Source organism: Tenebrio molitor, chromosome X (genome assembly GCF_963966145.1).
Source record: "Tenebrio molitor chromosome X, icTenMoli1.1, whole genome shotgun sequence".
In the NCBI taxonomy this organism is placed as follows: Eukaryota; Metazoa; Arthropoda; class Insecta; order Coleoptera; family Tenebrionidae; genus Tenebrio; species Tenebrio molitor.
Window position 1 is genome coordinate 8,123,865 of NC_091055.1, and position 15,472 is coordinate 8,139,336.

General features: G+C 34.0%; 2 protein-coding genes across 4 annotated transcripts in view; one reads left to right on the forward strand and one right to left on the reverse strand.

The window, feature by feature from the left end:
- LOC138140465 (acyl-CoA synthetase short-chain family member 3, mitochondrial) overlaps positions 1-15,472 on the forward strand; it is a 23,942-nt gene that overhangs the window by 5,341 nt on the left and 3,129 nt on the right. The window contains exons 1-6 of one of the 2 annotated variants that reach the window (XM_069061569.1): positions 13,301-13,825; positions 14,117-14,282; positions 14,329-14,618; positions 14,671-14,767; positions 14,821-15,032; positions 15,080-15,308. In XM_069061569.1, the coding sequence (XP_068917670.1) occupies positions 13,729-13,825; positions 14,117-14,282; positions 14,329-14,618; positions 14,671-14,767; positions 14,821-15,032; positions 15,080-15,308 (1,091 nt within the window). In that variant the 5' untranslated portion in view covers positions 13,301-13,728. Of the gene's footprint in view, positions 1-13,300; positions 13,826-14,116; positions 14,283-14,328; positions 14,619-14,670; positions 14,768-14,820; positions 15,033-15,079; positions 15,309-15,472 lie in introns of those variants that run through there. The other variant, XM_069061570.1, reaches the window with a different exon arrangement.
- Positions 12,850-15,472, reverse strand: part of PMCA (plasma membrane calcium-transporting ATPase 3) — a 24,956-nt gene continuing 22,333 nt past the window's right edge. The window contains exons 17-18 of one of the 2 annotated variants that reach the window (XR_011162503.1): positions 13,081-13,205; positions 12,850-13,022 (exon numbers count right to left, since the gene is read on the reverse strand). Coding sequence is in view for 1 of the 2 variants with exons in the window: in XM_069061560.1 (XP_068917661.1) it covers positions 13,167-13,205 (39 nt within the window). In the remaining variant the exon portion in view is untranslated. Of the gene's footprint in view, positions 13,206-15,472 lie in introns of both variants that reach the window. The other variant, XM_069061560.1, reaches the window with a different exon arrangement.

A 15,472-nucleotide genomic window follows, 5' to 3' on the forward strand; every position in this document is an offset into this window, starting at 1 on the left:
TTCAGGAACATTTACTTAAATGTTTAATGTTTGCGGTGACTGCCAGTGAGTAGTGGCTGCGTAAATATTTAACACTTTAAATCATATACAGGGTGTTTCTGAAATAAGTACATTAATTTTAACTGGTAATAGAACTCACCAAAAGGAACTACTTTTCTCTCTGCCATTTTAGCGAAAAACGTTGCGTAGTGGCTTAAAAAAATAGGAAAGATTTTCGTAAAACCGTTCATATCTCCAAAACTAAGCTACCTAAAAACGTGAAACAACCAGATTCTTACGAAGTGGATTTTTTGCTATACGGGTAGATTTCTTTGAATTTCGATTTCTGCGTTAAAACACGTTTTCTGGATGAAAATGGACGTTTTTTTCATATTATCGCTGATCTCAATTAGCCATTGCAGTATTTAGTGGCGTAGGGTTATTTTAGTGAAAAATCTCTCCAATTTTTTTTTGGAATTAAACATCGTTTTTCGGCAAAATGGTAGATAGAAAAGTTGTTCCTTTTGACGAGTTCTGTTACCAGTTAAAATTAATGTACTTATTTCTGTTACACGTTGTATCTGCTAACTAGTTATACTTCGTCCAACGAGAGATTGGGAGATTGTATTAAATTAACGCAACACTACAAAATGCACTAGAATACATTAATTAGAGCATAATTTCAGGGCAAAAATGCTAGAGATATTTTCATATCTGATGGCGGAAACAAAAGACTGAGAAATGTCACAAATTTGTATTGCCAGTGTCAAATTTCTCAAAGACGTTCATGATTTCGACAGAAATGCAGCAAATTGGCAATAAGAAAGTTATTCATCGTCGAACTAGAGAAATAATTTGTAATACGTTTGATTATATGAGAATAACTTTTCCTTTTGAAGCACTGACAAAAACTGGTTTCCTTAGAATTTGTTTTTTCAATCTATTTAGCGAAAAGTTAAATTTACCTAGACATTCATTTTTACGGCATTTATGAGAAATTTGACACTGACAATACATTTTTGTGACATTTCTCAGTCTTTTGTTTCCGCCACCAAATATGAAAATACCTCTACTGCTTGAAGGATATATTTCAAATTTTACCTGCCCTAGGTACTACTTTCTCTACGTAGAATTTAGTGATTTTTATGACAACCAATCTCTCGCTGGACAAACTATAGTAGATATATGCTTTAAATTCAAAACTTGAATTGTTCGTCTAGTTACCAGTGCTATCAACCCTTTATATTTGCCAGATATAATTTTCCTAGCATTATGTATTGAACGTTTTTAAAATTTAAATAAAATCGGGGCAAAATAGAAAAAAATATTGTATTACACTCGTTTTATAAACCATTTTGTCACACTTTAAGTTATTTAGGCTAGAGAATGCCACAAGCAATATTTTTGTGAACGCATAGTCAGTGTGTGGTGTGTGTGAAAATTAGTTAACGCAGGAAAATACACAATACATTTTGATTCAATTTTTTTTTATAAACGAAGTTTTTATTCAATTAAGATTTTGGACTTCGATCCGGATACATTTTGATGAATTATTTCCCATCGACTTCTCTCGTATTTCAGTAATTGACTCTTGTGTATAAATTTTCCGTTGGGAAAATAAAGTAATTGCAAATACCTACCGTTTGCACCCTAAAAATTGCCCTAAATAAAATAAAACAAGGCATCCGTGAGATTTGAACGTTTATTGTTGGAAAAGTAAATTCGATAAATCAGCAAACAAGATCGAACGTTATCGAAATTGATCGTGAGAAATGTCTCCGCAGCGTTCCTATTTCCACATAATAATGTGTAGAAAAAGTTTCAGATTGTGCCCCAACGTTTTTAAATTTTTTGTACCCGGCAACTAGGGCCGAATACGGTGGTGATGTTTTTTTCGAGGGCCGCAGCTTATTGGGGATGCTGCAAATTGCGTTGTCGACTAAAAAGATTGGCCATTGTTTTTTTCAAACGTACCTACATGCGAAATTCAAATTGTGATTGTATGTAGCGAAGTGAATGATTTCATTTTAAATCAACGAGTGTAAATAAATGAACGTTGAACAGAGCTTTTGACCCAAATTAATGGTTTCAAGCACGAATTTGCGACTTAACTCGAGAACCCGAACAAAATTAATCTGGCAAATTCCGGAATGATGAATTTAAGAACGTTTAGAAAAAAACGAAGCACTCTCGACTTCGTTTTGAAAGTTGCCTAGTAAACGAAGATTATTATTTTGTCGTGGAAGGATTTTAATGGAGGGGATATTGTTTTTGATTATTCGAATGACGATTGGTCGAATTGACGGCGTTTTAATTTGCACTTTTCCAGGGACAATGCCTTATCAACGTTGGAGGAGACGTGGTGTTCGTTTCGTATTTTAAAGAGGACCCCTAGACTCCATTGTTTTGATTCTTGATTAATGTACTTAACGCTGTTTAATAAAACACGGTATTCGATTAATTGGGGCATTTTTCGTTATATTTGCCAAGTCTGATGACGTAAACTGCGTTCATCGCTTCCCAAGTTCATATTAATTTAGTAAGAGGGTCACATACCTAAATTAATTGTTCAATTTTAGAATAGTTCGATAGTTTTTTCACCTTGGGGACGGCTTCACCGTACGTCAGATTTATTTTATAAATATAAAACGAACCGTGCCCCAATAGCCTTAGCAAGCTCAAGCTACGTTCACTTTGCAATTCGCGGTGAAGCCTTTTTTACCTGCGATTCTAAAAGTTTTGTCGTTTGTTGACTAGAGTAGAATTTTTAGGGTATTTTCAAGTTAAATTCGGGACAGTTGATGATTTTTGTAGGCTGAGCTCGCTATTTTTTTTTTCAACCTAAGCAATATTTTTTAGTTCTCTTGAGACACTTATTTTGATGGGTGGAATTGTGATTGATTTGAAGATTTCTTTCTGTCAAAATATTTCACATTTCTCTATAGTAATCACAGCTCCACTGCAAATATTGTTTCGAAACATGACAAATATGAAACTGATTGTTTGATTGTATTTATTTTGGAATATTGTTAAATAAAAGTCCTGATATTGAATGCATAATTATTGATACCTCCACAGAAACAAATTGATACAATTCGAGTGAATGCAAGAATTAGGTGAGTAGCAAAGTTTATGTGATTTACGTAAACATCCAAGGTTCTGTTTATTATGCCTATTATCGATTACAGTCATAATGTATGTTGTTTTAAGGTAAATATTTGAAGCTTAAAATAGTTTTTTGAAATAATAGTCAACTTTATACTTATAAATATACTGTTATTAATTTAATTACAATAATTAATACTGTTTTTTTGTACACATATATGACTAGAGAAATAATTAAAAGCGCTGGATTCCCAAATTCAATCCAATCACATCTTTGCAATTAAAAGTAACATTTATTGAAATCAGTCGGTACAGGAAGAAGCGTTATTGACTGAGGATGGGCACCTTATAAACCGAGACGTCTTCCGAAGCGGAGAAAAACATGGTCAACATCTTGCCTCTTCGCATTACCATTCACATTTCTTTCCTCTACTCTCCTGTCTGCAACAAAATAAAAACACACAATTATTTCAAAATAAAACCGCACCCGCATTTCCAATCTTCATAAATATTCAAACTGGCTTAACAGGTAATCGCCGCAACACAATATTGCCAGTGTTATTCAATATTTTTGAAGTCGACCGAACTACAGTAATACCCACACTGGTCATCGGTAATAGCATTTTCGCTAATCGCCTGTTCGATAGCATAGCATAAATGGCGGACGTAGGGGCTGGCTTCTAGTGGGTTGGGGGGACAACTGATGGCAGTAGCGGTCGCCGAAGAGGTCAGAAGAGCAGCGACGGCTGCAAATGCAACTGCGACCAAGGTGTAGTGATGCATCCTGCAACAATTCAAAATCCCTTCCAATGAAATAATCACAGATATTTCGAAAAAGCTCGAATTAATCTGATCGCGGTCTGGAATTCTTGAATAAGCACTCGAATGTGACCAACATCACGTTTTTAGTTGATCTAGTTGGGGACACGTAGGAATGCACATTGAGGATAAATACAATCGGCACGAACTCGTTTTCCAATTTATTCACCTGATTGGGGGTGGAACTCGACAAAGAGATTATTTCGAGTGCCTCGAGTCGATTGTTTCTACTCAATCCCGAAGATTTTATTCGAAAAAGTCTCAAAAACGCCCCCGCTCGACTTTTTCGAACGTTGCCACAGTTAAAAATTAAAAATCACACCAACTAGGTACCACTTGCGATTCGGTTAAACTGGACCGGTTGCGGCAAAAATTTGCAAAAAAAATCCACAAGCACAAAAAAACTATCACGGCTCTTGGAGGACTTCGACAAAAAATGTTCACTTACTTGAGAGAGGAACTGTGCACTGTGATACTATCACTGAGACTTCAATGTAAAATGTGCCGTTTCGACCAGATGAGATCACCTTTATATGTTGAGGGCGCCTAGCGCCTACGTCTCTTTCCGCTTCATCCACCCCTTGTTGTCACCATACTTGCGCAACATCATAAAAGCATACATATATCTTTGTTTTTAACTTGACGCCCGTCACTTTTGACACACATTAATTGATATACATTATGGTATTACGGTGCCACTTATTTTAATTGTCACACTTTATCTGGACCCCTAATAAGATAATTCAATCACAGAAAGTGAAGCCGGGACGCCCTTTCGAACAGCCACCGGATTGGCTTAACACAGTTAATGATAACGTGACATGCAATTTGTTTCATATCAATGAGACACCCTGTGTTGGCACGCTTCGGTTCGTTTGTTCTCAAATGAAAGACTACTTGTTCAATTTTTTTTCTCATTTAGGCCTTTGTCACAAACTCTAAACGATGCCGGTATTACAAATACGAACTGCTTTTTTCAAATCTCCATTTTTAATAATATTCACCATGTTTCCGGTTTTAATAAAAAAAAATTGAGAGTCTCAAAAACCGCAAAATCGGCCAGATCCGGTATTTAATTACAAATGGTATAATAAAATCGTATTTCATCAATTTTATTGTTGTACAATGGGCTTCGATGATTATTTTATCGTACGATAACAATTTAGAGACGATAAATAAAAATAACTGCTCAATAAATATTGAAATATATTCTGTCACCACTGTTATTATAGTTGCAGCATATAAATTGCTTTTTCTGTCAGTCAAATGTAAATTCGTAGATTATGAATGTTGATGTGTTTTTATTAGTTTTCGTGTGAGTTGTCTGAGCCTTTAGAGTAAAAGATGTCCGAAAGAATCCGTTGTATTTGACTTAATGGACACAAGACATCCTTCCTTTTGATGGAACCCATATAATGGCATGTAACTTCAAAGATGTGCAGCCTAATTTGTTCTTGTAGAGAATGTGTATAACTCCGAGGGGGTCCAAAAGCTTAATTGAATCTCGACTAGGTCAGATAATCATCAAAGACTGTACACAACGTGTTATTAAATGTTAAATGTGATTCGTGTTCCTAGAAATTGAAAGTTTTGGGTTTTTTTGGACCAAGAATAGAGGAGACGAAAGGTCAGAATCGATACCTGAGATTTAATCAACTGTCGTATCAATATTTGTCAAAATTAAATAATTATGTTGACAGAGAGGAGGCGCTTTATTGTGTTCGCTTTAATAAAGTCACTTATATGCCTTAGGACCTGGTTGACAATCAATATTACTTTTTTAAGGGGTAATATTTTTTTAATAGCGGCTGTAAAAATAAAAACAAATTAGATTGTTTTAATTGTTTTGATAGACGCCACAATTCACCGGAAGGCACTAATTCTTTGGGTTTCATATTTGGGCAAAAATTTAGTGCGTAGTGGCCTCCTTAATTAGGGAACTGCATAGAAAGGACAATTAGAGTCCTGACGTAAAGAAACGGGGTTGTAGGACCAATTTAAATAATACAAAGTCTCGCTTCGAATACTTAATTGCCTCACTAAGCGATAAACAACAATTATTTACTAATAGACGTACAGATTCTCCTAGGTTGATCCCTTCGTTATTATTCAGGGCACATTTTCACCATACTCGAATCAATTTCTTACAATACGCATTTATACATTTTACCGGCAATTCGGCTAACAATCACCCAACATGGAAGGGTCAGAAGTCATTAACAATGAAAGCATTTGCATGCGCCTACAAAGACCGGAAAGAGTTGTGCGTCCAATTTTCAAAGCTCTCGATAGTTTTCGACGAGGCACTGAACAAAAAACCTAACTTGAAATGTTTGCTTTCCAAAATTTTGACTTTACACGTAAATGCGGCATTTAATTGTACCTCTGCAGTGGTGCCTCGTCGCAGAAATATATAAGAAAATAAACTAGGCCCGAAGCAGAAACCGTAGATTTTTAAGTGTGAAGTTTCTATCAAAATAAAAAAACAGAAAATGTATTAAACAAAATCGATACAAAATGATAACACATAGTACCGATTGGTCTGTTTCTTCAGTTCTGATGCACGCCTACTCGTTCGGCACACGTTTAAAAAAATAAAACATTAATATGAATTTGAAATGAATTTGAATTAAAATTATTTGAGAAATTTAAAACGTTGCCGAAGGGATTTGAGTTTTGCGTGGTGGAAGGGCGCCACTGTTCTCTTGCTCAGTTGCCAAGAAAATATCCTAATTGTTTGGGTGATGCGAGATTATAATAATAAATATAAAAATGAAATTTGAATTTAATGGTCGACAGGAATGTGTACTTTGGCCATTGTTAAAGCGTTTAACTTAAACACGAAGTATGGGAAAATATGTTTTTTTTTGAGATTACTTTGCATTATCTAGTGCGAGCCGATCCATATGTTCATAATCATGATATAAATTCGCACGTTGCTAAATGCACTGTCTTTGCAAACAATCATGACATTAGGTAAGTGGGAGTAAATAATAGCGCGATCAAATTATTATCTGTAACAATAATTTGCTCAATTAGCTTACACTTCTGACAAGGTTTACTTTGCCTACGATATTAAAGAAACATTGTTCCTGAAAAAATATACAAATCTTACTCGCACTCGTTTACAATTTCCATACAACACAAATCAAAATGTTCAAAAATATGTATCCGACCTGATCAGAATTTAATCAATTACGTAGAAGTAAAAATGAGGAAAACGTTCAAACATGTTTATTGTGAGCGCTCTCTGTTTCAATATGTCGTAACAAAAGTCACCGAAGAAACAAACAAACAAAAAACTGAAACCATAGCTTATACTTATTCATATTTTCCTTTTCCTTAGGTTTCATATTTTATTGCCAATAATCCTTTTTACGATCTCAATTTGTGGGCGATATTTTTATAAGTGTTCTTTTATCGTTTTATCCCAGAAAAGTTGTACACTTCATGCGTGCAGGTCTTCACTTTCTTTCAAACCTAATTAGATATATTTCGAATCAGATTCCTCGACGTTTATCGCAATAAACAGGTCAAAAATAATTAATAATACACAGATTCAACAGGTTTTAGTTAAGCAACGTCATTTAAGCAGTTTTATTAAAACATGAGTTTTATAAACTTAGTAACGAGTCGGATTTGCAGCACTACTGTCGCAGGTAGTAGTCTGTAAATGACGAGTGCTCTTAAGTTTTATAAAACAAATTTTTTATGCTATTTTTCCTAATTTGCATATTAAATACATTTTTTTACAAATAAAATCAATTTTGGTAATTTAGGGAATTTTGTGACAGTTGGTACACTTCAAAGTTCGCAAATGAAATTGCAATTAAAGATGAATTATTATCCAGAAATAACGACAAATAGCAGAGAATACCACAGTAAATTTGCTGCCGGCAATGTGTGTTACCAACTGAAAAAAGTTTCTAGATTTCGGGTGTGTTAATGGTTTATTAACGCATTCAAAATGAAAAAATACTGAAACAAATTGACTGATTGATTGAAGTTATAACTTAAGATTCTTCAAACTCACCAACGAGAAGTACCTACTTATTTTTTTATATTTTACGTGAAGACATAAAGTTCATAGCAAAAACCATAAATTTAAATCAATTTTGAAAGCACTGTACGCATATAAATCTTAATTGTAACATATATGCCGTTCACGATCTTTTTGGGGAGGCTATGGCCATCTAGTAATTTTGTTGGCAGTACCTCTGTGCAACTAAACTCTCTATTCTCTAATGGAAATTGACAGTAATTGACACTTTTCGTGTTAGGTTGGGTTGTTTTTAGTTTATATTTTTTGAATATGTAGGCACATTGTTGCCGGATCTCTTAAATCTGGTCTGTCCTTTTTAAATTGAAAATATAATCGTGTCAAAAATAAATTACTTAATCCCTAGGATTTAGGGATATTCGTTACTAAGTTGCCATAAATTTGGTTAGGTTTGGCCGATCTTTTGCGCCATTAGTGACATTTTTTTTATGTTTCGTACGCCTACTACAACTTTTCAAAGTTGATAATAAAAAAATGTCGAAAACTTCATTTTTTTTAATGGCAACTACCATTTCTGACACTAGATATAAACGTAAAATTTAATTTAAGCCCACGAGGTCGCCCAGCGGTCGAAATTCGACCGTTAGTCATTAAATTTTTAAGTTTGAACGTTATTGAGGTTTTTTTCCAAGATTATACCTCTATACTACATATAATCATTGCAAATAATTTTTTTGAATTTTGTTCTATTACGTCAGCTGCGAGCGTGAGTTATTTGAAAAATACGAACGATAGGAAAAATGAGGTATAGCTTGGCTAAGCCATATTTAAAAAACGATAACGGGTTTTTTTGCATTTCCTTGTTTTTTTTTAATTACTATACTGGCCAGGTTTCGCCAAGGCTACACAGTTAGGGTACGTTTTTGTTGGAGCTACGATGAGCGATAAAAGAGGCAACAAGAGCGAACTGCCATGGTTTTCAAATGGCAATTCGCTCTTATCGCTCATCGCAGCTCCGACATAAACGTTCCCTTAGTTTGCCTATCTTTTTCAAATTATACAGCCCGAGTCAGCTAAAACGGGTCAGTCGTATAAAACAGAAACTAAAGAATAATTTGAAAAATGTTTGTGGTAAATTTAATGTGTGGTACACTCTCATTGTATGCACATTTTTTTAGGATTCTATGATAACCCTGTTAGGAGGTATTAATTAAAACAAGACGTCAAAAATTATTTTTTTGTGCAAATTTATACCTTTTTATATTTATTTACCACAAAAAGTTTTCTGTTTTATACGAGTGACCTGTTTTAGCTGACTCATGCTGTAAAAAAATTAATACATACAAAAAATGAAAAATAAAATAAGGAATACGTGCTTCGTATTTTTTTTATAAGTATATTTTTTATTGAAATAAAAACCCGGGCGGTTAAAAAAATAAATGTTGTCCATTGAACTTAAAATAGTTTGAAAATGAATTTAATGATTCAAAACTCAAAAACTATTTCATCGTTTGCTAAATGCCCTTGACCGTTATATTCGGAAATATAAAATCTCAAACCAGTGAATGATCGAACTCTACTTGCTGCGACGTACAATTGACCATGTGTAAAAAGTGGCTGCCTCAATAAAACTCCCATTTTTTCGAATGATTGTTTTTGAGACTTATTTATTGTCATCGCAAATACAGGTATAATTGGAAATTGAGTTCTTTTTTATACGTGTAATCAAAATTCTCTTATTGCGTGCGGTTCCAGTTAAAACTTCGCAATCAGTAGCATTACGATGCATAAACTTGATGCGCATTCTTGTTCCATTGACTAATGCTTCCTTTATATTAAGTTTCTGATCAGTAAAACGATGCAATTCAGTATTCAGTATTAACTTATGTGTTGGCAAACCACTAATAGTCACGGAATTTTGTATTTCACTCCGAAGATTTTTTTTTTTATAAATAATCTAAATAAACTCCCTCTTGGAGTGAATTTCACTGCGGGGGGTTAAACATAGACAATAGTAGCGTCTTTTAACTTTTTTTTTTGTATTTTTGGTATGTAAGTGTATACTTGTGATATATTGTTTTCTTCACAATAAAAATTTCTATCAGAATTGTTAAAAAAATTATGTGCTCGCATTTGAAAAAAAATATTTTGACAGTTTAAAATAAAATAAAATAAAACATTCATTGTTTACGTTCATATCCAGCATTCACGATTGTTTCAAATTCGGACTGTCTATGAAAATCTGACATTTTAGTTGGCAATATTGTGATTTGGCTTAGTAAATCTATTTTAAGTTATAATTGAATTGTACTAAATCAATTACGGAATTGACAACAAGACGAATATTTAATAATGAAACGTCATATGACACTATGACAACAAAAAAAATATCTTGGCTTGCTGCGTTTAAAACAATTGTGAACGGCTAATACACTGTAAAAAAAATTAGCGGAGTAAATGCGGAGTGAATTTGGGGCGAATGCGGAGTAATTGATTTAAATTGCGCTGTGCGCAATCTTGTTATGTTATTTATTACATATTTGTCATTTGTTTTTCCAGCTAACTTAATTGGGTTATTACATTGTAACGCAACGAATTTTGATAGCTTCTCGCTTGGTACCTATCCGCCATTTGTTTCAAAATGTAGTGTTCTTTTTTAAAATTTTTTCTTATTTGAGATTATACATGTCATTCATTGTTGTTTTCAGAATAAAAATATTTATCGGAATTACTACATAAAAAAAAGTACATATGTACCTATGTGTTCACTTGGCCTTGAAGCCCTTGGGGCTTTACGTGAATTTATTCCAGTTAAAGTTTCCACACTGTATATAGATTTTATGTATGCCTATTTCAGCCGTTTCGGCGTAATTTCAAATTTTTAAATAAAACATTATTTTTTTATCAAGCAGCATTATTTGAATTTTTATTCAAAAATTGCGTTGCAATAAATAGTAGATAACAACAAAATAATAAAAAATAAGCAAATTAACAAAAAAATATTTTAATGTTAAGCTCAATGTGTAAACCATTTTTATTTCAGTCAAGAATGTTGTTGTTGTCCTTGTTATCTACTATTTATTGCAATGCGATTTTTGAATAAATATTGAAATAAAACAATTCCTTGATAAAAAATAGAAATGACATCAAAACGGCTGGAAATAGCCATACACAATGTTAATAAAAGTGGCCTTAAAATTAAATTTTACATTTATATCTAGTGTCAGAAATGGTAGTTGCCCATTAAAAAAATGAAGTTTTCCACATTTTTTATTATCAACTTTGAAAAATTGTAGTAAGCGTATGAAACATAAAAAAATGTCACTAATGGGGCAAAAGATCGGCCAAACCTTTACGGATTCAATTTAAAAAAATTCATTGTCTTTTTCCAATGGTTCAGGAGTTATACATTTTTTAATGAAGCCCTGTTCTAAACTCAAAATTTAACGTAGAATCCAAATATAAAATCAAAATGGGGCCTTTTTATTAAAAAAAACAAAGATGGCGTCGATTTCCGGTCTTTCCGAAAGTGTTGCCATTTTGAAAATATTTTATTTGAACTTGGAGCACTCGATTATAGTCGGCTACCAATTTTCATGTTGGGAAATCAGGAAGATCCTACGAACGTGCTACGTGAATCACCCTGTATATACTACTAAAATAGTTCCCTATTACGAGATTAATTTGCAATATCCCATGCAATATGCGGTATAAACGCATTTATGTAAATCGCTTACACAGAGCCTTGTTAAAGTTTGCACCGGAGGCAAAGCTCCATGTCCTTAAGGATAGTTTAGTGTTCTTCTTGCAAGATTAAGACGGAGGATAATTGATACAAAATGGTCTTTTTTCTCCCATTGTTTCATTATCTCATGCTGATGTTATTTTGTTGGTTTTCTTTTAAATCTTAAGTATTCTTTATCATACTTTCTACTACCTACGATCAATAAGTCTTTTTTTTACTTTTCCACGATGTTGAATATTTATGACGGAAGGCTATGTCGTTCTTTGTTTTTTGTGTCACTTTAGACACACCGTGTTATTGTCATTTGTCGTTCTTGTGTGTGTTTAAAGTAATACAACAAACAAAGAACGATCCATAGCACTAAGTGAAAATTTTAAATAGTCACCCCTTACATATTTTTTTTCAGTTCAGAATTTTATTTGATTTAAACCCTTAACTAAACTTATTTGTTTAGCTTCACTGTGGAATTTTTTGCTACTTTATTTGACCCACAACAACCATTAACTGCTAACTTAGAATTATGGAATTAGAGAATTGTAAATTTCACATTGAACTTGATAGGATATTATGACACCGATTGATTCTAATTTTAAGTTAATAAATCCGACATTATTATTCCAACGTTTCTTTTGGAGCATTGTTAATTTAGTAGGTGTTGACCTTCAACTGATGGCAATGGAATTGGTGCTGGGTTATTTGTAACAAAATCATTATTTCACATCTTTTGTATAAATTTATCTAAATTATCCCTCGAAACTCAGAAATGCGGGATACGCCTTTCATGTTTACTGTGTTAAATGAACACGCTGAATTACTTAATCGGTTCCTACGCCACAGCACAGGTCTGAAGTGTAAAGCTTCCTTTTCAACCAAAATTTGCCTTTAGTAAAAAGTAAAAAATATTGATCAGCCCGAGGCTGTTATTGGTGTTGCAAGCTTAGAACATCTCACAATAGAGGTGATGTTATTCCATAATGACGCTTTTGTTAAAATTGCCAGCGAAAACGTAATTAATCACGAAATAAAAGAATTAACTCTCTGTCCGAAGGTTCGTGTCTTATTACTTCAAAATGTAAAAGGAATAATTCGTTTTCAAGTTTTCAGTTTCCGTCTTTCCCGTAAAATAAATAAACGAATATTTTTAGGTCAAACAACTTGCTCAGTTCGGTCAAAATAACTAATTAGTAATAAATGAAAAACAAACTTTTAAATGTATTTAATTTTCACACAAATACAAAAAGAGAAAAAACACAAACAATAGTGACTAAAGAAAACTTAAAACTAGAAATAACAAAAGACGAAAATATTAACAAGGTGCACATAATGACAGAATATGGAATCGTAAAACAAAGGAAAGCGGAACGACCGATTAACCTGTAAAATAACAAAATCAATAAATCAGATTACATTACATACATGTTTTATTTCTCACCTGAATTTCTGTTGAAGTTGTATATGGCGTGTAATTAACTTACGTAACATATGAAAGAATACAAAAACAAGCTCAAAACGTTCGACTTAAGTTCCCAGTTTTTCTTGAAATACTTGAGTGGATGACTGTGAAAAAAAAAACAATACAATAAACAAAATTATATTTAGAGCCATCTGTTTCAGTGGAAGTTCTATAATAAAAATTAGTAGCTATATCAAATGTGTTTAAGAAAAAATAAATGAAAATTATTAGCATTATTCATAAAAATATTTATAAACTGTGTTGTCTGTCTAACAATTAAATCAATGACATTCAAAATGTTATTGACATTTTCATTAATGTTATTGTTTATTTGTGGTCAAAATGTTTCGTAAATTCTCGAAGATCTTCAAGTCGCGACTGATTGACCCACCGCATAAATAAAATTCAAAATAGGAATCCAAAACAGGCTCAAAATTACCAATCACTATGGTGGATGCGCCGGATTAATTCAAGTGAAGGTTAGAAATGTACATATTAGCAATGTAAATTGAAAAATGGTAATAACAAAGGAACAAAGGAGGGGGGCGAATAAAGTTAATATATACGAGACATTTTCCTGTTTCCTTTTCATGTGCGGTGGTGTGAGTTGCATGTGTTCCCGAAAAAATGTTAAATTCAAGAGATAAAAATGACGCGTTTCAAAATCGAGTTCAAGAAATCAGTGCTCTCCTGAGAAACAAATGTGATCGTAGTGACAACGAAAGTATGTTTTTGATTTTTGGTGTAAACAGTTACAATGCACACCATTATTACGTGACCATTTCATTTTCCACCGGACCAATTTCAAACTACATCACGGTAACTGAAACCGATGAAAGTTTAACCGACAGTAGACAAACATAATTTAATACATAGTTCAGTTATGTGCAAACTTACATTCTGTTGATATAAATTTAAATCAAATATTATGTCTTAAATTATTCATCACACATTAATGCAAATTCAAACTTGACGTCGATTCGTTCACTGTTCAAATTTTCTCTCGGTCTTGCAGACATGATAGAGAAAGAAAACCCTTACTACAACAAAAAGTACGAAGAAGCGTACAAAAAGTCTCTGGCGAACCCCGAAGAATTCTGGACGGAAGTGGGAAAATTAGTCTCGTGGACGAAACCTTGGGAGCGAGTTTTGGACAACTCGCACCCACCCTTCACGAAATGGTATGGTGAAGTGCTTAATCACACCGAAACGTGACGGTTTTTTTAGGTTTGCGGGTGGAGAGCTGAACGCGTGCTACAACGCCGTCGACAGACATGTGGAGGCGGGTGGCGGGTCCAAAGTTGCCCTCATCCACGACAGTCCCTTGACTAAAACCGTGAAAAAAATCACTTACGCAGAACTGCTCGACCAAGTGTCCCATCTGGCGGGAGCTTTGGCTAAATTGGGGGTATCTAAGGGGGATAGAGTGCTGATATACATGCCCCTCATCCCGGAAGCTGTAATTGCGATGCTGGCGACCGTTCGACTTGGGGCCGTTCACTCCGTCGTCTTCGGAGGTTGCTGAGTATAATTCCGTCGCTCATTAACACAACTGAACTGTTTCCGCAGGATTCGCGGCCAGAGAACTCTGTTCTAGGATCGTCCACGCCGAACCAAAAGTCATAATAGCGGCCAGTTGCGGTATCGAACCTAACAAAGTTATACGGTAGCAAGATTTTATCTTCTTTCGCGACCACCCGAGTTATACGATATTTCTAGGTATAAAACTATACTGAATGATGCGATCGAATACTCCTCACACAAACCCAGCAAATGCATCATTTTTCAAAGACGCAACATCGAGTGTGCTCCCATAGACGTAGAGATGGACATATTGTGGGAGGACGCTATGAAAATGGCAGGACCTCATGAATGTGTCTCTGTGGAAGCGAACGATCCTCTTTACATTCTCTACACGTCTGGCACTACAGGTTCCTTACAATTCTGTTGAAATTAGTGCTCATGGTAGGACTTTCAGACCAGCCCAAAGGTATACAACGACCCGTGGGTGGTCACATAGCGACGCTCACTTGGTCGATGAGTGTGATCTACGGAATGACACCAAATGACGTTTGGTGGGCTGCTAGTGATCTGGGGTGGGTTGTCGGTCATTCATACATCTGTTACGGACCCCTTCTCTACGGAATTACGAGCGTTATGTATGAAGGAAAGCCAGATCGTACTCCCAATCCGGGTCAATATTTCAGGTAAACAAATTAAAATATTTTTTTATCGATTCTTCCATGCATCTATAGTTTGGCCATATTTTGACAACTCTGTAAATACCAAATAAAAAAAAAGCTGCCTGTAGTTGATAATTTGTTTTTAATATTTTTAACAATGAAATATTTCTATATTTTGAAAACAGACA